General features: G+C 46.1%; 1 protein-coding gene across 1 annotated transcript in view; it reads right to left on the reverse strand.

The window, feature by feature from the left end:
- NEURL1 (neuralized E3 ubiquitin protein ligase 1) overlaps positions 1 to 24381 on the reverse strand; it is a 274358-nt gene extending 249977 nt beyond the window's left edge. Inside the window, exon 1 of the mRNA XM_077822690.1 lies at positions 24297 to 24381. Within this exon, the coding sequence (XP_077678816.1) occupies positions 24297 to 24381 (85 nt within the window). The remainder of the gene's footprint in view (positions 1 to 24296) is intronic.
- Between the last annotated feature and the right edge of the window lie 2098 nt (positions 24382 to 26479).

Here is a 26479-nt window from a genome sequence, read left to right on the forward strand (position 1 = left end):
GGGGAGGGAGGGAGTGATAGAGGCTCTAAGGGCAGATTTACACTACAAATTTACATTGGTACACTACAGTGGCACAGCTGCATCTGGTCTGAGGCACCAAAAGAAGTTATAAAAACAGCAAAGCTGGCCACATGGCAATATGACAAAGCACATGAATAAAATGTGACATTAAATTAGATATTAAAAGAAATGTGGAAGCTGAATCCTTTGTCTATGGTTTGTTAGCTTCCCCTTAATTGAGTTCAATTTAGTTACTTTAAAATTAAATAACTAAAACAAAACCAACCAAACAATACATTAAATGAATGTAAAAAAATGATTGTGCAGTATTTTAATTTGCTGTAAAAGTAATATGAGCAATAACCTACAAACCAAATAATTTGTACTTTAAAGTGTTTTTCAAATGGATAATCACTATGACAAGGTGATATGCAAAACAAACATACTGATAAACAGGTTTCAGAGAAGCAGCCTTGTTAGTCTGTATTCGCAAAAAGAAAAAGAGTACTTGTGGCACCTTAGAGACTAACCAATTTATTTGAACATAAGCTTTCGTGAGCTACAGCTCACTTCATCGGATGCATACTGTGGAAAGTGTAGAAGATCTTTTATACACACAAAGCATGAAAAAATACCTCCCCCCACCCCACTCTCCTGCTGGTAATAGCTTATCTAAAGTGATCACTCTCCTTACAATCTGAATAAATGGACACAAGTCAGATGTCAAGAATTATAACATTCATAAACCAGTCGGAGAACACTTCAATCTCTCTGGTCACGCGATTACAGACATGAAAGTTGCGATATTACAACAAAAAAACTTCAAATCCAGACTCCAGCGAGAAACTGTTGAATTGGAATCATTTGCAAATTGGATACAATTAACTTAGGCTTGAATAGAAACTGGGAGTGGCTAAGTCATTATTCAAGGTAACCTATTTCCCCTTGTTTTTTTCCTACCCCCCCCCCCCAGACGTTCCTGTTAAACCCTGGATTTGTGCTGGAAATGGCCCACCTTGATTATCACACACATTGTAAGGAGAGTGATCACTTTAGATAAGCTATTACCAGCAGGAGAGTGGGGTGGGGGGAGGTATTTTTTCATGCTTTGTGTGTCTAAAAGATCTTCTACACTTTCCACAGTATGCATCCGATGAAGTGAGCTGTAGCTCACGAAAGCTCATGCTCAAATAAATTGGCTAGTCTCTAAGGTGCCACAAGTACTCCTTTTCTTTATACTGATAAACAGTTTTTTGTTAAGATTTTTGTAAACAGAACAAGAGAAATATTTAAAACCAGGGGTTAACAAATCTGATCATCGGGGATCACCAGCCATCCAGATTTTTGTTCCAACCAGCAAATAGTTGTTTTTATTAAAATCCACTGGTTCGCACTGTACATAGAATTCTCACGAGCCCTAGACTTTAGTATGAATCAGGGCATTTAAGTGTTTCATATGCAATCTTAAGCAGTGTACATTTTAAAAAACAAACTATTAAGCGCTGGTTGGATTAAAAATGTGGACTATTGGATGTCACTGAGGACCAAAAATGAGTCCCTCTCTTAAGTAATAATCTAACACCACCTGGAAAGTCTCACTCTTTGGCCTTGAATCTTACTGCTTGGAGCTGTAAATCTCACTCTGAAAGACAGCCAGCCCTTGGCATCTCTGGTTCCATTACTGGAGCTGATCATGGTATCCAGGAAGTTGATTCATTGCATACAAGTAAGGAAGAGGTCTCAGACAAGTTACCATGGTACAATTACCTCATCTGCTAGGCAGGAGAGGAGAGCTGTTATGTTTAGTCACCAGCCACCCCCTTCTTTTCCCAAGGGAAACAAGATCAAAGGTTTAAAAAAAAAGAGCCAGCATTGCAGAGACAATTGCCAGTGATGTCACCCTGACTCCCAACTAACAGAGAATAGAACTCATCAGTTCCATTCACCTGCCCTACTGCTTTAATCATTCACGCTCATTTAGTTCCGATTTCCCCGGCAGTATATTATTAGATATTCTCTAAAACAAGTCCTGTGTCAGGGAGGCTATATGGAGATCTGGGAGCCTGCAAAGGTAGGACTACAAAGAGACATCTCCATGTAACCGACCGTGAACATACACCCAGAAACCACCCTCTAACCGGTTTATCAACAGACAGGTGAACGCCACTATTACCGCACAGAATTATGTTTTGTTCATGCCACTGATGAGTCAGCAAGAGAATAAAAACTGTCATTGGGCAGCCTCTTTGGGGGGAGAGGGGTCGAACACTGAGGTACAGCCCCACTGAAGGTCTCAATTGGAGTTTCAATTCTATCCCCTGGAAGGGTTCTCACTACACAACATCTCTGATTTTCCAGGTCATACCCTGGAGCAAGCTCCTGAAGAGTCTAAGTCCAGAGTCTCTCACCCTCCATGCTGTTCAGTGCTGATCCCTGGGGGCTGGGACCTCGGAGTTCAGAAACAGCTTGCTCCTCTCTGGGAGCCAGGGCCTGTCCTGCAGGGCAAACCAATCCTCCAAAAAATCCTACTTCCTTAAGAAGGGCCAGCTGTCGGCACCTCTCCCTGCAGGATTCTCAGCTGTACATCCCTTTTGGGGTATGGTGGGGAGCTTTCCTCCCTTCCAAGAAAGTTTATTAAACCCTTCCACCTCTTGCAAGGGCAGATTACCTGCACCACATCATACCTAGGCCTGGAAAAGCAGCTCAGATTTTCTACCATTTAGGCCAAAACAAAGCGAATAAAGGCAAAGGAATACATGCTTTTGTTGGAGGAGATTTGGATGACGCCAAGATTAGTAACGAAAGAGGGAACCTTTCCCCTCTATGTTGCTGGTATGAATCCAGCCAACACTGGTAGTGACTGGAAATCAACCATTAGCAGCAGATATCTGTTAGGTAGGTGCCTTATATGGAAGTGACCCGTTCCCAGTGGATAGGTGTCTAAATATCATAAAAACATCCCCATCAGCATGACTTTAGTTCACCTAATACGACTGTTTAGTTATTGCTCTGGTGGATCTACATATGGAACAACCAAATTCAACTCACTATTTTCCAGTTTCTAGAAACTGTATATATAATTTTATTAAATTTTTGCATTCTGGGTTATTTCCTTACTCCCAACCCAGAGCATGTGGTTGAAGGAGGAATAAATATGTGCTTGCACATTTAGTAAGTTAAATGCCTAGATAGATGCAATTAGATTAGACTCAAGGATTACATATGTTACATATGTGATGGCTAGAGAATCTGTTAACACCCACTGGAGTCAATGGGAGTTTTGGACAATAGAGGCCCTCCATTGGATCAGCAATGCATAAAAAAGGCCAAATTCTGATCTGACAATACCTAACAAAGCCAATGGAGTTTCACAATGGTTAGAGGTCTGATCCAAAGCCCACTGGGAATCTTTCCATTGACTTCAGTGAGTTTGGACCAGGTTCTAAATAGGTGCAGACCTGGCCCATAAGGCATTAGGTCTCTGTTATTTCTTAGGAAATTGGCTCTCTCCACAGTCAAGTATTTAAAGTATTTAGTTAACATAACCCTTGCTCTGTATGTGGCATAATATATGTGGCATACTGATGTTCTTGCCACACGCAGAAAAATGCTGTTAGACTACAAATTAGCATTAAGTTCCTCATCCCCTTTCCTAAATGGCCCTAAGCGGGGTCATAAATCTTCTGTGTTTTAGCTGAACGCCCCTCCACAGACATTCTCTACTTTTGAACAACACTGCCTCCATATGAATTACGAGGGGCACAGCAATAATGCTCTCATGCAGGCTAGGAAAACAGTGGGGGAAAATAGCTAAAAGCGACATTGAACGGTTTTCCTACGCGTGATCTTCTGTCATATTCTTGGTTGGAAGATTAGATAACGAGACTATTTTTAGCAGCATTACTGGGTATGTATCATGAAACCTTTATCATAAGATGCCGGTGAATATGAAATTTTAATTCTGTATGCCGCTTTCCTGCGTCACAGCAGCATTTTCAATGCAGTTTTTTTTTCTTAACACATTTATTAATAATGGATTTGGTATTAGCACTTCCAAAGCTGGAGCCTACCTTCAATCCCTCTTGCCACCCCATATTTTTAATTTCTTCTAGGGGATTTCATGCTGGTCGAAGGTGCTCGGCGGACAACTGGAGACTGACATTCTCTGCTCAGCCACAAGAGAAGTACAGCATGGTCAGCAAGAGTTTTCTCCTTACACTACCCACCTATTTTGCTGTGAGGTCAGTCTCTGCAATTCATGGAGAGACCATTGTAACTATCTGGCCTAACCTCCTGTATAACACAGGCCATAGGGCTTCCCTGAATTAACTGTCCAATCAATGGGCTAGTTGATCCTTGGCTTCTCTTGAGACGGCCAATGAGTGCCGGAAGTGACCTGGGATAACTGTCCAATAGAGAATGGAGTAAAAGCACCATCTCACTTTATGAAGGCCAAGGGACATCCGGCAGTAACAACTTCCCACAACAGCTAATACCGGCCAAATTGGAACCAGAAGTATAAGGTTCTCCTCTCATCCCCCACCTACAATAGGGTTTTATAATAGAAGCTGGTTGCAGCCTCAAATATGGAGAGCCTTCTGCTGCTTTATAATTCAACCTTACCACTGCTAAGTATTATTAAACAGATACATTCAATGAGGCATGGAGAGCGGACAGGAATGTAGGAATTGCCATCCAAGGTGAGCTCAGCAGTCCATCAAGTCCACTATCCCATCTCTGGCACTGGCCAGTACCAGCTGCTTCAGAGGAAGGTATACGAATTGACAGTTATGGAAAACTTTTCTTATGGGTAGGTTATTCTTCTCAACCCTATTGGTTAGAAGTTACCTTATGCTCTAAACCATGAGGGCTTATATCCCTTCCAAATTTGAGGGGAGGTGTCTTTTGTTAAATCCTGCTGCTTGTAACTGTAGATTATCAATAGGCACCTAAATGTCCAATTAAGTTCTGAATCCCACTTAGCTCTTGGCCTCAATATCTGTGGCAAGGAATTCCACAGGTGAACTATGCCGGGATAGTCTATTTTTTGTCAAAGTCCAAATTGCTTGGCCAAGGTATAGTCAAGGTCCAGACTCCAGAGAAATTAAACAATAAATAAGTAAAATAAAAAGATTTCAGGATCCATTCAAAAGCATCTGGTGGTCTGGATTTTGCCTGCATTCGCCTATTGACTACCCCTGGACTATGCATTCCACAGAAAAAACATTTCCACTTATGGTTTTAATTTATCTGCCTTTCAAATTCATTGACTTGTCCCTTGTCCTTATATTATGAAAAAGGGTGAATAGAAGCACCCAGATCACCTTCTCTGCCCTATTCATTATTTTGTATACTTGTATCATGCCCTGTCTTATTGAGCACCTTTCTTAAAGGGACAGTGCCAATCTTTCAGTCTTCCTATATGGAACTCTCCTCATGAGTATAATAATTTTCATCGCCTGTCTCAGATCTATTTCTACCGTATCCACTTTAGATCAGGTGATTGGAATTCTACACACTGTCCCAGCTGAGGATAACCATTGTTTTGTATAATGGCATCATGATATTTTCCATATTAATTCACTATACTACACTTTAAATAGCACCACATGACTATTTCATTTTCTTAATAGCCTTTTGTGATCTGAAAGACCAAGTAAATTAAATCAGCCAGTTTTTCTTTATCCACTATTTTGCTGACATGTTCAAAGAGTTCTAATAAATTAGTGGAGCACAATTATCCTTTGCATAAGGTCAGTCCCTAGCCTGTCAGTTCAAGTGACTTCATAGAGTCATAGACTTTAAGGTCAGAAGGGACCATTATGATCGTCTAGTCTGACCTCCTGCATAACGCAGGCCACAGAATCTCACCAACCCACTCCTGTAACAAACCCCTAACCTATGTCTGAGCTATTGAAGTCCTCAAATTGTGGTTTAAAGACTTCATGGTGCAGAGAATCCTCCATCAAGTGACCTGTGCCCCACACTGCAGAGGAAGGTGAAAAACCCCCAGGGCCTCTGCCAATCTGCCCTGGAGGAAAATTCCTTCCCGACCCCAAATATGGCGATCAGCTAAAGCCTGAGCATGTGGGCAAGACTCACCAGCCAGACACCCAGGAAAGAATTCTCTGTAGTAACTCAGATCCCACCCCATCTAACATCCCATCACAGGCCATTGGGCATATCTACTGCTAGTAGTCAAAGATCAATTAAATGCCAAAATTAGGCTATCCCATCATATCATCTCCTCCATAAACTTATCAAGCTTTGTCTTGAAGCCAGATATGTCATTTGCCCCCACTGCTTCCCTTGGAAGGCTGTTCCAGAACTTCACTCCTCTGATGGTTAGAAACCTTCATCTAATTTCAAGTCTAAACTTCCTGATGGCCAGTTTATATCCATTTGTTCTTGTGTCCACATTGGTACTGAGCTTAAATAATTCTTCTCCCTCCATGGTATTTATCCCTCTGATATTTATATGATTGCTCTCTATCTCACCTCAGCCTTCTTTTGGTTAGGCTAAACAAGCCAAGCTCTTTGAATCTCCTTTCATAAGACAGGTTTTCCATTCCTCGGATCATCCTAGTAGCCCTTCTCTGTACCTGTTCCAGTTTGAATTCATCCTTCTTAAACATGGGAGACCAGAACTGCACACAATATTCCAGGTGAGGTCTCACCAGTGCCTTGTATAATGGTACTAACACCTCCTTATCTCTACTGGAAATACCTCGCCTGATGCATCCCAAGACCGCATCCGCTTTTTTCACAGCCATATCACATTGGCGGCTCATAGTCATCCTGTGATCAACCAATACTCAGAGGTCCTTCTCCTCCTCTGTTACTTCCAAGTGATGCATCCCTAGCTTATAACCAAAATTCTTGCTATTAATCCCTAAATGGATGACCTTGCACTTTTCACTGTTAGATTTCATCCTATTACTCTTACTCCAGTTTACAAGGTCATCCAGATCTTCCTGTATGATATCCCGCTCCTTCTCTGTATTGGCAATACCTCCCAGCTTTGTGTCACCCGCAAACTTTATTTGCACATTCCCGCTTTTTGTGCCAAGGTCAGTAATAAAAAGATTAAATAAGATTGGTCCCAAAACCAATCCCCGAGGAACTCCACTAGTAACCTCCTTCCAGTCTGACAGTTCACCTTTCAGTGTGACCCGTTGTAGTCTCCCCTTTAACCAGTTCCTTATCCACCTTTCAATTTTCATGTTAATCCCCATCTTTTCCAATTTAGCTAATAATTCCCCATGTGGAACCATATCAAATGCTTAATGGCCCCACTTTTTCTTTGCTTGTTCTCTTGTTATTTCTATGCCATCTCAGGCCTGGGCCCCCAGGCAGCTCGGTCCGTGCACCTTGGTCCCAAGAATTTAAAAGAGAATGTGTTTTTAAAGTTAGGGCTATAAAGTGCAAGCAAACTACACTGCATGGTTCATAGCCATATCTCCATGAATCAGGCTTCAGTTACTTTCTTGTGAAAATATGCAGACTGACTAAGGTAACACAAATCAGGGGCAAAGCTGGGAACAGAACCCAGGTGTTCTGAGTCCCAAGGCTCTGCTGTAACCACTATTCAACATCCCTTCCCCAAACTTCTACATCTTTAAACTTAAATTAAATATTCTTAAGGTTAAAAGCCTTCTTCATGGAAGAGGGGGGAGGGAGACACCAAAGTGACATTGTAGAATACATACAAAAAAATAAAATGGCACCAGCTGCTCAAATAACAGAAATCCAGATTAATACAAATACAATTAAATGATAAATTAAACAGATATGATTTAAGGAGATGGAACTGATCTTCTGATGAACAGCATTGGAATCTGGATTGTAAATAGATTTTGGTTCTACGGCTGCTTGGCTTAACTGGCAAAAGCCTGTCTGCTAGCAAGCTAAGACTCTAATACTAATCTTTACATTAGAGGGCGTGGATGAGCATCAGAGCATGCAACTCAGGCACATCTCCACTTGAGTAGCAATTAAAGGGAAATCAAGCAGAGCTTATGCCTAACAGAGGATAAAAGACGATCAGTGGGGTTTTTAAATTGTATGTTGACATATGGGAAGTCAATGTAAATTAGAAAGCATCAAGCATAATATGATTAGGTTTCTTCTGAAAGGGTCAGAGTGTGAGCTACAGCTTTAAAGAACGGGTGTTGAGAAGAAAATGTATTATTTTCAGGATATTTATACACAGAAAAGCAGGATGGTATCTTGAGAGCTTGTAACTGGGGAAATCTGGGTCCTATCCCTGATTTGTATCACAGACCTGCTCTGTGACCCCAGGTAAGTCACTTAACCGCTCCGTGCCTCAGTTTCTCCATCTATAAAATGGAGATTATACCTATCTTTACAAAGTGCATTGAAATCCTTGGATGAAATGCACTGTAGGCCAATTTTTGAAAAAAGCTCAGCACCCACAATTGGGGCCAGATTTCCAGATGAACTCAGTTTCCTTTATAGGCAGCTAGAGAAGAGCCAAATTTGCAAGTGCTCAGCATCCAGCAGCTCCCACTGTGTTGCTTCCAGCTTTGCAAAGGCACTCAGCACCCAACATGCATTGCTTTTTTAAAAAAAAACTGGCCGCTTAATTTTGTGCCTAAATAGGAGCTGAACTCTTCTGACAATCCAGCCCCGACTGTTGGTGTTGAACACTTAAAATTCTAGCGGTGTAGTACAATGTAGTCACTTGCCTGACACCTATGAGTGAGCTTAAAAAAAAAAAAGCATTCGTCAATCAGATTTATAGGTGCTAGTTACACACAAGTTCAGCAGCTATAGGAAAATATACCGATGAAGAGAATACTTTGTATTTGGGTTGCACCTGCCATTGGAGGACGTTGGAGAATGTCAGTGACTTTAGTCTCCCAGGCCACCGTGACATATAACAATTACTATCCCCATTCCACAGACAGCAAAACAGTCACAGAGAGGTGAAGCAACCTGCCAAAGGTCAGTCTGCAGCAATGCCGGAAATAGAGACCAGGTCTCCTGACTTATAGCCCTGTGCTTTAACCACTAGATCAACCTTCCTCCCCTAACAATACTCACCCCACAGGACATTACTTATGCTTGTGACACACCTTGACAACATAAAGCACTATATAAGTACCAAGAACGATGACCAGACTATTTTATTTATTTTTGGGCAGAAGTTATATCTTCTGGAAATACAGGATTGGTTAGGTCTCTTTATTGGAATGCATACAGTGGCTCATAACTTTAAAGCAGGGGAGAGCAGAAGTGATTGAAATAAGCAAGAAATTCATTAGTGATCCATATTATTAGAAACCAAAACAGGTTCACACTTGGGAAGACAACTACTCCGAACATGTGGGTGACCTTGAAGTCTTTACTTTGCTCATTCTGAGCCCTATCACTCAGGAAAGTGTGACTGTAAGAATTGCTCAAGACATGCTTAGCACAGTGGTCTATTTTAAGCTAGTAACTACGAGGTTAATTAACTCACAATATATACACCTGGGCTAAACTAGAGTCCGTGGGTTGCTGTGTTTCTATTGGTTAGAAACACTTGGGCATGGCCAGTAGATGAAGCTTTATAGTAATTATTATACCTTGCAGCAGTGGGATTTAATTCAACATAGTAAGACTAGATCTAGAAAACACGCTGGGCTGAGGGCGGTCTAAAACATGGCTGGACTGCTGCAGAGATTTAGGCACCTACCTCTTGTTGAAAACATCATTAGGTGCCTAAACACCTTTGAGGATCTGGGCCTAAGTTCTTTAGAACTTCTACCTTTCAAAGAAAATCCCATTACATGCTATGGGTTTCTTCAGTTTAGAGCACAGAGCTGAATACCTAGACAATATTGGGATAAAATTAATCTTAGAACCACCATGTTTGGAAAGGCACTATGTCATGGGGGCCTCCACTCACCACGAGGGGGTACCTCCTTCTGGCTGCTCTAGGAATGAGCTCTTTAGGCCCAACGCCCTCTTTCTTGCAGTTCCTCAGTCCATTGTTTCACTCTGCAGCCTCTCTCTTGCTCCTCAGGAGTTGCCAGGCCTCATCTTCATGGTTTAGCCCTCCAGCCAAGTCACAAGAGTTCTCCCTTCCAGGGTGCTATCACAGACTTCTACACATTCCAGACAGTCCTTAACTCCACTGCCCTGGCAAGGCCACTCCCTCAGTGGCTAGTACAAACGGACTCTGACAGTCTTCAAGTTGACTACCCAGATTGTGTCACTCACTCAGTGATTAGTAGGGGAACCCAGGCCTGCCTCTACTCTGGGTTCCAGTCCAAGGGCCCTATCTCCAGCAGCCAATGTCTGTACTAGCATAATCCTTCCTACCTTGCCCATCCCAAGCTCACATTTACCACCCTTCTAGCTAAACCCCTGTCTCCTGGGTCTGCTAGACAAACCCTCCCTCTTGGGTTCAAATCCCTTTCTTTCCCTCATTCCAGGGAGCATACCAGGAGCCCCCTTTCTGCTACTAGCTCCTTGATTCTATAGGAAACCCAGCCTCTTCCTTCACAGCCGAGCTTCCCTTAATTAAGGTTCTCCTCTCAGCCTAATTATCCCCCATCTTGCAATCTAATAGGTAAATTGGCCCATCTGGCCTACTTTAACCCCTTCAGGGTGTGTGTGGAGCACACTCCATCACACACTATCAAGGAACAGGTATTCTGGGCCCTTCTCTCTTCCAGCTAGCTCAGTGGGCCCCTACCCCGTAGATCCCAACAAACCCCTCACCCTTTCACTGCGAGCCGGCTGCACGAACTGCAGACGGTCAGCTTTCAAACCACGCCAAGGAAACATCTATACACACTCACGCTTCACACCCTTCACGTCCTCACGCTGGTGTCCCGCCCCGATACAAAGTGGTGGGACCTCCTGCCACCTTTGGAGGGTGAGCAGCCCCGGTGGGCCAGCCTGTATTCCACCTTGGTCCCGAGGCCCGTCGGGGACATTAGTTGGCGGCTCCTTCACGGAGCTGTAAGCACGGGCGTGTTTTTGACGCGGTTCAGCCCCATCCCAGATACTTGCCCTTTTTGCAACGTGAGGGAAACCCTGGCACATGTATATTTAGAGTGTGCCAGGCTGCAGACCCTTTTCTGGCTCCTCACAAATATTTTATTATGCTTTTGGCTGCACTTTTCCCCTCACCTTTTTATTTACACACTCCCCATCCATGGCCCCACAAAGTCGCGGGATCTCCTGGATAACCTCCTCCTAGCCCTAGCTAAAACAGCCATCTATAAAACCAGAGAGAGGACGTTGGCCAGTGAAGCTCCCTGCGTCTGTAGGGCCGTTTTCCGATCCTCAATACATTCACGTATCCGGGCGGAGTTCCTCTGGGCGGCGTCCACCGACTCCCTTGACGCCTTCGAGGAGCAGTGGCCGCTGTCCGAGGTTCTCTGCTCAGTGACTCCATCCGGTTCCCTCCGTCTGACCCTTTGATTGAGGGGAAGAGCGAGAGACCCCAGCCCCAGCCATTGTCGCTGTGGATACCATCATCACCATCACCTAGGAGGGGTCCTATCACATGTGGGTGTACGTCCCCCCCTCCCCCAAACTGCACACCCCGCAGCCTTGCCCATCTTGTCGGGCACTCTCAGGAGAGGAATAGTCTATGACACTGGGTGTGGCACTAACTAACTCGAGGGGGTGGAAGACCATGAGTGTCAAGGAAGCCCCACCGCTCTAGGCCACCAGGTAACTCAGGAGGGTGGAAGACCATGAGTGTCGAGGAAGCCCACTGCTCTGGGCCCAGGCAAGCCTGAACACTTCTCTCCCCTGAAGGCTGCTGTGTTATACATTGCGTTTGCTTTTGTTTTGTTGCATAGTTTTGTTTTATTCTTTTTGGTGATTTTTTGTAAGTGTGTTATGCAAATAAAATTCTTTTTTGCTTCAAAAAAAGAAAAAGCTGAGAAATAGATTTGGTATTTCAGGGATACCAGTAACCATATGTGGGTACCCAGTTTGCTCCAGTTTAGCCTGTCTTGAAATTATAGGGATCTTGGCAAACACTACAAATCCTGACACAGGGAAGAAAGGAGAGCAGCAGAATACGGACCCTGGACTTCAGAAAAGCAGACTTTGACAACCTCAGGGAACAGATGGGCAGGATCCCCTGGGAGAATAACATGAGGGGGAAAGGAGTGCAGGAGAGCTGGCTGTATTTTAAAGAATCCTTATTGAGGTTACAGGGACAAACTATCCCGATGTGTAGAAAGAATAGTAAATATGGCAGACGACCAGCTTGGCTTAACAGTGAAATCCTTGCTGATCTTAAACACAAAAAAGAAGTTTACAAGAAGTGGAAGGTTGGACGAATGACCAGGGAAGAGTATAAAAATATTGCTCGGACATGCAGGAGTGAAATCAGGAAAGCCAAATCACACCTGGAGTTGCAGCTAGCAAGAGATGTTAAGAGTAACAAGAAGGGTTTCTTCAGGTATGTTAGCAACAAGAAGAAAGTCAAGGAAAGTGTGGGCCCCTTACTGAATGAGGGAGAGGCAATCTAGTGACAGAGGATGTGGAAAAAGCTAATGTACTCAATGCTCTTTTTGCCTCTGTCTTCACGAACAAGGTCAGCTCCCAGACTGCTGCACTGGGCAGCACAGCACGGGGAGGAGGTGACCAGTTCTCTCCGGAGAAAGAAGTGCTTTGAGACTATTTAGAAAAGCTAGACGAGCACAAGTCCATGCGGCCGGATGCGCTGCATCCGAGAGTGCTAAAGGAGTTGGCGGATGTGATTGCAGAGCCATTGGGCATTATCTTTGAAAACTCATGCCGATCGGGGGAGGTCCCGGACAACTGGAAAAAGGCTACTGTAGTGCCCATCTTTAAAAAAGGGAAGAAGGAGGATCCTGGGAACTACAGGCCAGTCAGCCTCACCTCAGTCCCTGGAAAAATCATGGAGCAGGTCCTCATGGAATCAATTCTGAAGGACTTAGAGGAGAGGAAAGTGATCAGGAACAGTCAGCATGGATTCACCAAGGGCAAGTCATGCCTGATTAATCTAATTGCCTTCTATGATGAGATAACTGGCTCTGTGGATGAGGGGAAAGCAGTGGATGTGTTGTTCCTTGACTTCAGCAAAGCTTTTGACACGGTCTCCCACAGTATTCTTGCCAGCAAGTTAAAGAAGTATAGGCTGGATGAATGGACTATAAGGTGGATAGCAAGCTGGCTAGATTGTCGGGCTCAACGGGTAGTGATCAATGGCTCCATGTCTAGTTGGCAGCCGGTATCAAGTGGAGTGCCCCAAGGGTTGGTCCTGGGGCCGGTTTTGTTCAATACCTTCATTAATGATCTGGAGGATGGTATGGATTGCACCCTCAGCAAGTTCGCAGATAACACTAAACTGGGAGGAGAGATAGATACGCTGGAGGGTAGGGATAGGATACAGAGGGCCCTAGACAAATTAGAGGATTGGGCCAAAAGAAATCTGATGAGGTTCAACAAGGACAAGTGCAGAGTCCTGCACTTAGGATGGAAGAATCTCATGTACCGCTACAGACTAGGGACCAAATGGCTGGGCAGCAGTTCTGCAGAAAAGGACCTAGGGGTTACAGTGGACGAGAAGTTGGATATGAGTCAACAGTGTGCCCTTGTTGCCAAGAAGGCCGATGGCATTTTGGGATGTATACGTCGGGGCATTGCGAGCAGATCGAGGGACGTGATCGTTCCCCTCTATTTGACATTGGTGAGGCCTCACCTGGAGTACTGTGTCCAGTTTTGGGCCCCACACCACAAGAAGGATGTGGAAAAATTGGAAAACATCCGGTGAAGGGCAACAAAAATGGTTAGAGGACTGGAACACATGACTTATGGGGAGAGGCTGAGGGAACTGGGATTGTTTAGTCTGCGGAAGAGAAGAATGAGGGGGGATTTGATAGCTGCTTTCAACTACCTGAAAGGGGATTCCAAAGAGGATGGATCTAGACTGTTCTCAGTGGTAGCTGATGACTGTACGAGGAGTAATGGTCTCAAGATGCAGTGGGGCAGGTTTAGGTTGGATATTAGGAAAAACTTTTTCACTAGGAGGGTGGTGAAACACTGGAATGCGTTACCTAGGGAGGTGGTGGAATCTCCTTCCTTAGAAGTCTTTAAGGTCAGGCTTGACAAAGCCCTGGCTGTGATGATTTAGTTGGGGATTGGTCCTGCTTTGAGCAGGGGGTTGGACTAGATGACCTCCTGAGGTACCTTTCAACCCTGATATTCCATGATTCTATGATTCTATGAAGTGATGCATTCTAAGTGAAACAGTATGCACTATTAAAAACAACCTGGCAGCACTGTGCAGGTTCGTGCTCATTACAGTGGCAGATAAGAGCACCAGCTGCCATATATAAAAGCTTCCAGGCTTCTGAATGTGAAACCTCCCCAGATGTGGAGCTATCATCATAAGCTTTCCAAGATGAGCAGTAATCTAGGAAGCAAAATATTGTGACAAACCTGTGGCCATCTAGATATTTCATGGTTGCCCACGGTGGTCACTCAGGTCACACAGTGAGGACAGAACTCACATCCCCCCCTCCAAAAGCACACTTAAGCTAAAAGTCACTCACCTCTAACTGTTAAAACTATAGGGCCCAGGAGCCACGGTGAAGTAGTTCTGATTCCAACAAGCAGAGAACATGGTGGACATTAGCATTATGAAGTTCATCACAATCTAGATTGCTCCCCAAGTAAACTTGGTGGTTTTTACAGACCTAGGACATTCCAGATGTGACCTCAAGTGTTGACATGTGTCAAGGTTCCTTCCCCATTCTGAACTCTAGGGTACAGATGTGGGGACCTGCATGAAAGACCCCCTAAACTTATTCTTACCAGCTTAGGTTAAAAACTTCCTCAAGGTACAAACTTTGCCTTGTCCTTGAATCCTATGCTGCCACCACCAAGCGTGTTAAACAAAGAACAGGGAAAGAGCCCACTTGGAGACGTCTTCCCCGCAAAATATCCCACCAAAACCCTACACCCCCTTTCCTGGGGAAGACTTGATAAAAATCCTCACCAATTTGCATAGGTGAACACAGACCCAAACCCTTGGATCTTAAGAACAATGAAAAAGCAATCAGGATCTTAAAAGAAGAATTTTAATTAAAGAAAAGGTAAAAGAATCACCTCTGTAAAATCAGGATGGAAAATACCTTACAGGGTAATCAGATTCAAAACATAGAGAATCCCTCTAGGCAAAACCTTAAGTTACAAAAAGACACAAAAATAGGAATATATATTCCATGCAGTACAGCTTATTTACCAGCCATTTAAACAAAAGGAAATCTAACGCATTTCTAGCTAGATTACTTACTAATTTAACAGAAGTTCTGAAGAGCATTCCTGACCTGTTCCCGGCAAAAGCGTCACACAGACAGACAGACTGACCCTTTGTTCCCCCCCATCCAGCTTTGAAAGTATCTTGTCTCCTCATTGGTCATTTTGGTCAGATGCCAGCAAGGTTATCTTAGCTTCTTAACCCTTTACAGGAGAAAGGGTTTTGCCTCTGGCCAGGAGGGATTTTATAGTTCTGTATACAGAAAGGTGGTTACCCTTCCCTTTATATTTATGACAACATGATAACTCACCTTCTTGTATATACCTGGGTGGAGACATTCTAAAGAGATAATTGACAGAGTGGATGTCATCAGGGTAGGTTCTATCACCACTCCTGTCACTGTGGTATCTGGGTTTCCTGTGGCCACTGGCTTGGATAGGGTTTGCATGGTGATCTCAGAGCTGCCCTAACCTGTCCCAAAGTCCAAACTAGCTCTAGCAGCTCCCAGGATTAGGGAAGGAGCATTGCCTCCCCCTGTGGTCTCTGAGCCAATGACTCTGGGCCTAGAATGAGCATTTACGTCCTTCTGTGAGTAAAGAAGACTCAGTTTTGGTGGATCTAGGGAGAGGAAGAGAAGAATGCCACCCTCTCACTATCTTCCTCTCCCAGGTTCAATACATTCCAGTGAGAGGATGAAGGAACTGTAAGCTGCTAGACAAAGTCATTCAAAAATGCCAAGAACACTGAGATCCATGCAAGAACATTGCAAAGGAAAGAAATATTTTCTTTACCGGAAGGAGGCCAGCTCCTACCTAATAGGGCTAAGCCATGTGATTTTGGAAAAGTTTAACAAACTAATTAGAGGCCAAATTATCTGTGTTATAACTGACCCAGGGAGGTGATTGGAGCCTGGTAACAAAGGCCAGTTGTCCTTTACGAGTACTCCTGTGACTCCATTCCATCCCCTCTGATGCGCTCTGTGCGGTTGGGGCTCTGTGAGAATTTGGGTTGGGAGCAGCGCCAGCAGCAGTTTCTCTCTCTCTGCTGCATTTTCCTCCACTGGGCCCTTGGACTTCCATACTGAACTTCATCTGGAGTTAATTCTACTTAGAGCAGCATCAATTCCTGCTGGCCCCTCTGCTACTATGCAGCCATGGGAGGGCTAGTCCAAGGTGCTACCATTACGAGAGGGTCCAACTGTCCATTCAGACACATCTGCCAGTATGGGACTGAGGTTCCCTTCCTCAATTATCACCAACACGTGTTGGGAGGCCACCCCAACTCCTTCGTCCCCCTCCCCAGCCTCTCCCTCCCTGAGGGGACAATCCCTTGGAAACTCCAATAGGACTGCCTGTAATAATGTAGAAAGTGAGAGTATGTCTGCATGCGTGTGTTATCACCCTCTAGCAATGGGACATACCAGGGGGCTAATGATACCAACTAAATGAGTTTTCAGGAGATAGCAGCCTGTGTTTGGCAAACTGAAGGGCCAGAGTTCTAATCCAGGCTCCCCAAATCGGAGTGATTTACTAATTATCTCTTAACTAATTATTAGCTCTAAAAGTGGCACCAGTCATAGCCTCTTCCCACAGCATGTTCTGTGTATCTGATCACTTCCTATAGCCCTAGTTCTAATTTCCACCAGCCACAAATGTCCTTTGTTTTCCATTTAGTTTTAGCTAGTGATCCCAGAAAATGGAGCTGACAGCAGGATATTCATTTTTGTCAATAGCCTACCATTACCGAGACACCTACATCCACCAGATTACTATATTTATTCTTCTCTTCTTCTGAGATCCATAAAAATATCTGTGAGGGATAGGAAAGTTTCTATGCCATAGATATATGTCAATGGACATATACTGGTCTGGCTTGGAATAGCCTTTAGTTATGTAAGCTAGGATAAAATAACTAGTGCTAGCAAGCTTCACACTTCAGGAGAAGGAGTAAATCTACTACCTCCTTAGTACAGTGTTGCACAATTAGGTGTGTTCTGAGGGTTTTAAAAGGAAGCATTCTCCAGTGGCTAGAAGCCAGGGTTTGGAATTCCTGAGTTATAATCACTGTGTGACCTTTGGCAAGTCACTGCACTTCTCTGTTTCAATATCCCCTTGTGTAAAATGTGAGTAAGAACAACACCTGCATTACAAGGGTGCCATGAGGGTGAAATAATGTTTCATACAGTGCTCTGTAGAGGTAAAGCAATATAATTTTGCAAACCCTGAGTAGTCCCACTAAAACAACTGGAACTCCTCATGTGAGTAAGGACTACTTGTAGGAGTTAGAATCTTAGGCTTTGTCTACACCTACAGTGCTGCAGAAGCACAGCTGCATCGGTGCAGCTATGGTGCTGCAGTACATCTAGTGAAGATGCTCTAAGGCAACAGGAGACAGCTCTTCCATCAGCATAACAAAACCACCTCCGCAAGCGGCGGGACCGATTACTCCTGAGGACATTCTGCACCAAAAAATTAAAAATTCTGTGCACAATGTTTTAAAATTCTGCACATTTTATTTGTCAAATAAATGTGGAGGCTCCAGCATGGCATTGGGGAGCACAAGCCACTGGCTGCACAGAGGTGGGAGATCACTGTCCAGCTTCCCCCCTCCCCCAGGACATGGACTCAGCAGTTTGGTTGCACCCAGCTCTGACATAACACAAGGATTGGGCCAGCCCCAGAAATGCCCCAGGGCCCTGCCCCTCTGTGCCAGGTGCACCAGGAATGGGTGGGCAGGCTCAGCAAGGGAGGATCCAAGTGTGGAAGGGGTTCATGTGGGGGGATCCAGGTGTGGGTTGAGAGGGTTCTGTGTGAGGCAATCTGGGTGCAGGCAGCTCAGTGGCAGATCCAGGTGCGAAGGGGATCTGGATGCACAGGGGCTTGCTTATTGAGGGGTTCTAGGTGCAATGGTAATGGGACTCTGCAGGGGGTCCAGGTGAAGGTGGTTGGGGCCCAGTGGGGGAGGCCTGGGGGTGGGGAGAATAGAGCTTAGCGGGGCGGCTGAGTGTGGGAGGCTGAGTGGGGGGTCCAGATGCTGGGGGAGTGGGGCTCAGTGGGGTGGGGATCGAAGTGCAGCTGGTTGGGGCTCGGTGAGGTGGGGATCTGGGTGCAGGTGGCTCATTGGGCTGGTCTAGGTGCAGAAGAAGTGGGGCTCATCGGGGGGTTCTGAGTGCAGAGAGGTGAGGCTCGGGGGGAGAGTATAGGTATGAGGGGATCTGGATGCATGCAGATTGGGTGGTTGGGAGAGAAGCTCCCTCTACAGAGATCCCTCCCCCTGCAGCTGAGGTGCAATAGATGCAGGAAATGGGGGGGAAAGAGTTTACAGAGCTTCCTGCAGCCGGGGGAGAATTCTGAGGGTGGGTCTGACCCTGCCCCAGATGCCATGTAGGGGAAGAGGAAGTCCTGTCCTCCCCAGCCCAGCCGGGACTAGCAGCTGAGCCTGACAGGGAAGGAGCCACCAGATGGGTCTTTCCCAGTCCTACCCCCTGCCCCATAGTGATTTACCTCTCTGCCAGCTGCCCTAGGCACCCAAAAACATACTGCTGGGGAGGGATGCATGACCACTCTTTTCAGAGTAACAGCCGTGTTAGTCTGTATTCGCAAAAAGAAAAGGAGTACTTGTGGCACGTTAGAGACTAACCAATTTATTTGAGCATGAGCTACAGCTCACTTCATCGGATGCATACCGTAGAAACTGCAGCAGACTTTATATACACACAGAGAACATGAAACAATACCTCCTCCCACCCCACTGTCCTGCTGGTAATAGCTTATCTAAAGTGATCATCAAGTTGGGCCATTACCACTCTTGTGACTTCCTTTTGCTTCCCCATCAGAAAGCCATTTTTCTGCAGGGAAGCAAAGAAATCTGCAGGGACATAACTTCTGCACATGCGCAATGGCACAGAATTCCCCCAGGAGTATACCTATATTGACGGGAGAAGCTCTCCAACTAACATAGCACTGTCCACACTGGCACGTATGTTGGTGTAACTTATGTCACTCAGGGGGTGGTTTATTCACCCCCCTGAATGACATAAATTCTGCCAACATAAGCTGTAGTGTAGACATAGCCTAAATATCAACCTTAAGCTCTTTGGGGCAGGGAACATCTTTAACACTTTATGTATGTACAGCACCTAGCACAATGGGGCTCCGATACTGATTGGTGCCTCCGGATGCTGCTGCAATATAAATAATAATCATCTGGAATTAGACACTGCTGGAAACAGGATACTAAATGACCAGGATGATTGGTATGTCCCAATAAGACAGTTGATGCATCTTACTGGAGGTTCAGTTACCTACAACAAAAAATTGTGCCAGCCCTCACTAACCATCCTCATGTCAGGAGTTCAGAGAAGAGCAGCAAAACTGACTCAGTGACTGGAGGAACAGATTTATGACGAGGTACAGGAATGCTACTTAGTATTTATAGAGTGCTATTGATCTGTAGATCTCAAAGCTCTCCACAAAGGTGGCTTAGCACTAGAAGCCTCATTTTACAGATGGGAACACTAAGGCATAGTGTGAGAAAGTGACTTGCCCAAGGTCACTCAAGGAGCCTATGGCAGAGAAAGGAATAAAACCCAGGTCCCTTGAGTCATAGTCCATTACCCTAACTGCTGGCCAAGGCTGTCCGACAAAAAGGATTTAATGCCATCTTGGATCTAGGCACTAAACAGTAGCTCTAATCAACAAGATGCACAGCCTGCAAATGAGAGGAGAAAGAGTTCAATGTCTAGCTTGGCTAAGCAACTAATTAAGGGATGTGATAACTGTCTACAGATATTTGAAAAGTGCAAACAGCGAGGAGGGAAAGCAATGGGGAAGGGGGTGGAGGTGATGACTAGGAATAAGGGCATGAAATTAAGAGAAAACTGAATACGAACATCAGGCAAAAGTTGCAGCCAATGAGATGTATTAGATTGTGAAATAAATGCCTCCAAGAAGTAGTGGAGGCCTATCTTTTGGCACATTTCAAGTTAATCTGGCCCTAATACTAATAAACATACATTAGGCACAAGAATGGATCGGCTGTTTAAGAGGTCTGTTCCATCTGCAGAAACTATGAGAGTAGATACGGCTTGAGTTTCTCCTCTCGGCTTTCTTTCAAACAGCCACACACACCTGGTTTGTTAGTTAACAGCAACCATACGAGAGACTAGCAAAGAATGACTCTCATGGACAGTAATAGCTTCTTGTTGTTCTTCTGGCCGTGTCAAGTACAAATTGTCACCAGATGAGCATAATCCTTTGCCCTCCATTAGGGAAGCACACTGGCAATATTATCTCACCTTGGAAGTCCTCAGAGTATGGACCACTGCTGGGTTACAAGTGGAAAGCATGCTGGGATGCTGCAGTTGAGCCCACTTCTAGCTTTCCACCACCTCACGCCCAAAGGAAAATGGTCCTCCTATCACTGTCTGTGGTTTTGGGATCTCAACATCCAAGGCAAGGTGATCTGGTCAGGTTCTGGATGCCCTCATCTTCCACTGACTCAAAAGGAAGTGCTCCGTACCTTACAAGTTCATATCATTATCCACAGGAAAGGGAAGGGAAAAAGAAAAGTGACTAAAGCATAGAGGTAAGAGCCCATTTTAAGATCTATGGCTGATCTAATATAATTCCTTGAGCTTCTAAAGCATCTTCCACCTGATGCTCTCAAACGCTTTGATAAACATAAATGAATTAAGCCACATAACATCCCCATGAGGCAGGCATGATTATCCCTATTTTACAGATGGAGGAAGCAGACCAAACATACCACAGAGAGATGAAGTGACTTGATCAATGTCACTCAGCCAGTCAGTGGCAGAGATGGGAACAGAATGCAAGTTTCCTGACTCCAGGCCTGTGCTTTAATCACTAGACCACATCTCCCACTTTGAAAGATTCTATAAACATGCCTACTCACTGCTGCCAACTGTTTTAGGAGTGATATTATGAATGCAGAAGAGGGCACTAGTTTACATGGAAGAGGAGGGAGTTCAATTGAAATTCAAGTTGAGAATGTAACTAAAATGAACTGTCTGGTCTCAGTTTATGGTTTATAGATTGTAAGCTCTTTGGGGTGGGGACCATCATGTTTTCGCATGCGTATTCATTCAGCGCCTGATATAATGGGGCTCTGTCTGGCTGAGGTCTCTAGGCAATACTGAGACATAAATGTTAATCAATAATAATCAAATATACTCCTGGTGTGATGCACAGTCCTGGCATCCATAATTCCAAAGCAGAGACACTTGCAGAGTGATTTCCATAGAATAACAATCAGCTCTTGGGGCGGCAGGGACGGGGAAGGACAGGTGCGATTTTAAAGTGTGGTTCTGCTCTGAAAAGTGACCGGGCTGCAGGCACAGTCTGACAAACGCACCACATGAAATGCACTCAGTTTACAAGTAAAGGGATGATTATTCTAGCTGCCCTGGACTGTAAATTAAACCTGACATCTGAGACTCAAGCTGAGTTTTTTCCTTATAGTGCACCATCACCAGTAGCAAAGGTTCTGCTGGCCAAATCAGGCCTCAGGGACATCAGGGCAGCCCGCAATGACAGCTGTAGAACCTCATGGTCGGTCTTCAGTAGGTTTGCTCAGAAACTGTCCAGAAACTTAGCAAACAATTCTGTGGGTGATCCACAAAAAATAATAGAATAGGGCTCATTCTCTCATAGCCGTGTTGGGTTTGGAGGGCTAATGGGAGTAAAGAGAGACAAAGGTCAGTTTTGACTACTTAAGTCAGGAGATCTGACTCTGAGCACATGTGGAGAGCAGATCCGCTGAGTATGGAGATGCCATCTTTACAAAGCACAACAGAACCTTTAAGGCCTCAAAACTCTAACTTCAGATCTCTTAACCACTATGCACAGCTCAATACAGTCATATAGTTGTCTCTGCTTTGTGCTGATTTGGTGGCTGAAAGCTCTATGTGGTTTCCAAAGCAGCTATCTCTTTCTGTCCCTCACAAACTCAAATGTTCAGTCCAGTGTTGGGGGTGGAGGGGGAAGGGGCGGGAGAAGTGTACCTTCAATTAAAATAAGTTTCCTAAAACATTAAATAGCAGATATGTAACAAAACAGTGTGACATTCATACTTTTTGCTGCTGTGCCTCCAAACCATTTTACAGCAACCTGTCAGATCTGATCAGACTTGTTTATTCTGCATATAAATGTAGGACCTGAGGCTGTCTTGTTTCAGAAAAGACAGAAAAAAGCACATATTGTCCCTGGCAGTTGCTTGGTTTTTACAACAATGGCAATGCCTTGTTAACTCTTTATTCAAATCAAAATGATTTTAACTGCTCTGTTACATTACAAAGTGCGAACAATTTTGCTTGTTGCATTGGCGTGGATGGCAACCCAATTAAAATGGAAAATAAATAAATAAGTAAATAAATAAATAAAAACATGCCATGAAAGAAACAAATCAAGTGATTTATAAATAGCATCTTGGAAATCTCAGATAAGCTAATGATAACGGATTAGAAGGCAAGTGTCCCTTCTGGCTACAGTTTACAAATTCTTATCTGCTTAAGGTTGCTCTAGAAAGATTTCCAGCTGACCACATTACTCTTAAAGATAAACCCTTCCTGGCAGTTTACAATTGCATATCAACTACTACAGCATTGTGGGTGCTTTCATGTTTGCCTTGGTAGGGGATGACTGGTCATTCTTTCGGATTCAATGGCCTCTCCTTGCCAGTCTCATTTTAAATACCGCAATTGTCTGCACTGAATTTCTGATCGACTCATCAGTCCATCATAGGACTGTAAACATTCTTGGACATCTTCTAGCAAACCCATTTAAAAAGCCTTGACAATAGCCCTCAGTTCCTGCAACAACTGTTCCAAATTATCCACTGGGGGGTGGGGGAAGAATCTAAGTTCTCACGGAGGTATCAGAAAATCCTCCTATTTAATAACTATAATGATCATCATCATTAATCCACAGCACCTTTCAACTGTGGAGCTCAAAGCTCAGTAGAACGGTGGGTGAACACTAGTTTCCCCATTTTACAGACTGAAAGCAAATTCTTTAGCACATTGCCTGAGGGGAAGCAGCAACAAGTTTTAATGATTAAGAGAATGGCTATGGAAATCGCATCCTTCTTCCAGCATCCATTCTGTATGGGTGGGTCTCTGACATACCCCCTTGACTTCATTCAGTGCCTTGGGATATGAAAATATGGACACTCAGGGGCCAATTCATGATTCTGCCCTGACTTATGCGCTCTGAGGGGGTAGCATGAGGGGAAAGATAGAAAAGAATTAATGCCACTGACCCCCAGTCCTGACTACCTTACTCATGCAAGTCATCCCATTGGATATGGCCCTGGGAGCACACAAATGTAGCTCAGAAATGAGATTTTAACATGATGGTGGGGGCTGAGGAAGAAGAATAATCCTGGCTCAAACTGGAATAGAAGCCCCAGATATCCTTTGGTTCTCCAAAATGGGGTGATGGTCCATCCCCCCCCCATTACATTTCTTGGGTAACCACAAAGACAGCATGTGTCTCGAACATGCTGCCCCTCACTTTCTTTAAGCCATCCTTCATCATTATTCCCACTATAGAGAATTAAAAGACATCGACAAGGCCATCCCTGTCTGAATGAAGGGAAGGTGTGGAGGGGCATGGTGATATAAATGGCAAATTGGGCCTGAATTGTTGGCATATCAATGATATGCCTTTAGTCATTGGGGTGAGAAAGCTGATTGCCTTGAGTGTCTAACCTTCTGGGAAGTTCATTGGCATCCAGATGGTCTCAGCTACAAGTGTCCCTCCCCACCCCACTTGGGCTTCCTGGACTAATGCCCTGGGGGAGAGTTTGTCAAATAGGTGCACACTGAGACAGGCAAGGCGGGGGAGGGATCCTACCCCCTGAGCCTCTCTAAGACATAATGTGAGACTCACTAAAGAAAGAGGAAGGGGGCTTAAAGACCAGTAGCACAGAAACTAACAATCAACGCTCCACAGCCAGCCCCCACAGATAGCCCCCTCCCTAGGCGCAGTCACGCAGGATGGGGTACCCCTACCTTTCAGGTGCTGGTGGTGGACCCTGTGGAATCTGCTCTGGTTGCCTCTGGGCAGTGCAGGGAGGCTGGAGAAGCTGTTACCCATGGCATCAAAGGCAGAAGAGAGCAAGCCAACAGCTGGAGGGCGTGTGTGTGTGGTGGGTTCCCCCTTCCTGGGGCCCTGCCGCCGGGTGGGTGCCTGGGGGGGACCTGCCGCTCTGCTCTGCCTCAGCTTCTCTCTCCCTCGGCTGCGGCGTCTCCTTTCCCTTGCTGTCACTTTAGAGCTGAAATCCCCTTTTGTCTTCTCTTCCTCCTCCTCCTCCTCATCGATGGGGATTACTTGGTTCCCGGGGCTGCGGGGGGGGGGTGTCGGAGGAGGGAGCGGCTGCCTGCTTGGCTCCAATGGGGCGGGGGGGTGGGGGGGGGCTCTGATCTTCCTGAGGAGACTCTGGTTCTAATCCCCCCCCCCGCCCCGCGCCCTTTACGGCTCAGCCTCCGAGTCCTCCCCTGCTTCTCTCTCTTTGCGCCTCTGCTTCTCTCCCCCGCCCCCGCTTCGCCCCCCCAGGTCGCACCTGGCTTCCGCAGGCCTGCCCCCCTTTCCCCCCGCCCCGCCCCGCCCGGCGCCGGAGCCGCAGCCCCAGCCTCTCCTCCTGCGCCCCCGGCGAGCCCCTGCCTGCTCCCCGCGGGGGCCGCAGCCTCCCTCCCGCCCCCCGCCCCGCCGCCCCATCCCGTTGTTATGGTGACAGCTGTCTGTTCATACAAGTCGCTAAGGGACCAAGGGTCACGTGGGCCGGCCAGATGTGCCACCTCTGGAGCGGCGCGGGCTGGACAGCTGGGGCGCGCTGGGGCTGCGGCCCCGCTCCCCCGCCCCGCGGCGCTCCCCCGGGGCCGGCCCGCCCGGCAGGTGCCAGCCCCATTGCCAACGCGGGGGGGGGGGCTGCTCCGGGGGAGCCGGTGGGTGTGTACACACCCGAGGGCGGGTAAATTCAGAGTGTGTGTGTGTGTGTGTGTGTGTGTGTACACACCCTAGGACAGGTGAGGTCGGGGGGGGTGTATCTGTGTGTCTACACACACCCAAGGACAGGTGAGTTTAGATCGAGTGTGTGTGTGTACCCAAGGGCAGGGAGTGCAGGGTGTGTGTGTACACACCCTAGGGAAGGTGAATTCCGGGGAGTGTGTGTGTGTACACACCCAAGGACAGGTGAATTCCGGGGAGTGTGTGTGTGTACACACCCTAGGACAGGTGAATTCCGGGGAGTGTGTGTGTGTACACACCCAAGGACAGGTGAATTCCGGGGAGTGTGTGTGTGTACACACCCTAGGGCAGGTGAGTTCCGGGAGAGTGTGTGTGTACACACCCTAGGACAGGTGAATTCCGGGGAGTGTGTGTGTGTACACACCCTAGGACAGGTGAATTCCGGGGAGTGTGTGTGTGTACACACCCAAGGACAGGTGAGTTCCGGGGAGTGTGTGTGTGTACACACCCTAGGACAGGTGAATTCCGGGGAGTGTGTGTGTGTACACACCCAAGGACAGGTGAGTTCCGGGGAGTGTGTGTGTGTGTACACACCCTAGGACAGGTGAGTTCTGGGGAGTGTGTGTGTGTGTACACACCCAAGGACAGGTGAGTTCCGGGGAGTGTGTGTGTGTGTACACACCCTAGGACAGGTGAGTTCCGGGGAGTGTGTGTGTGTACACACCCTAGGACAGGTGAATTCCAGGGAGTGTGTGTGTGTACACACCCAAGGACAGGTGAATTCCGGGGAGTGTGTGTGTGTACACACCCTAGGACAGGTGAGTTCCGGGGAGTGTGTGTGTGTACACACCCTAGGACAGGTGAGTTCCAGGGAGTGTGTGTGTGTACACACCCTAGGACAGGTGAATTCCGGGGAGTGTGTGTGTGTACACACCCAAAGGCAGGTGAATTCCGGGGAGTGTGTGTGTGTACACACCCAAAGACAGGTGAATTCCGGGGAGTGTGTGTGTGTACACACCCAGGGACAGGTGAATTCCGGGGAGTGTGTGTGTGTACACACCCTAGGACAGGTGAATTCCGGGGAGTGTGTGTGTGTGTACACACCCTAGGACAGGTGAGTTCTGGGGAGTGTGTGTGTGTGTACACACCCTAGGACAGGTGAATTCTGGGGAGTGTGTGTGTGTACACACCCTAGGACAGGTGAGTTCCGGGGAGTGTGTGTGTGTAC

Source organism: Eretmochelys imbricata, chromosome 7, assembly GCF_965152235.1.
Source record: "Eretmochelys imbricata isolate rEreImb1 chromosome 7, rEreImb1.hap1, whole genome shotgun sequence".
Taxonomy (NCBI): domain Eukaryota; kingdom Metazoa; phylum Chordata; order Testudines; family Cheloniidae; genus Eretmochelys; species Eretmochelys imbricata.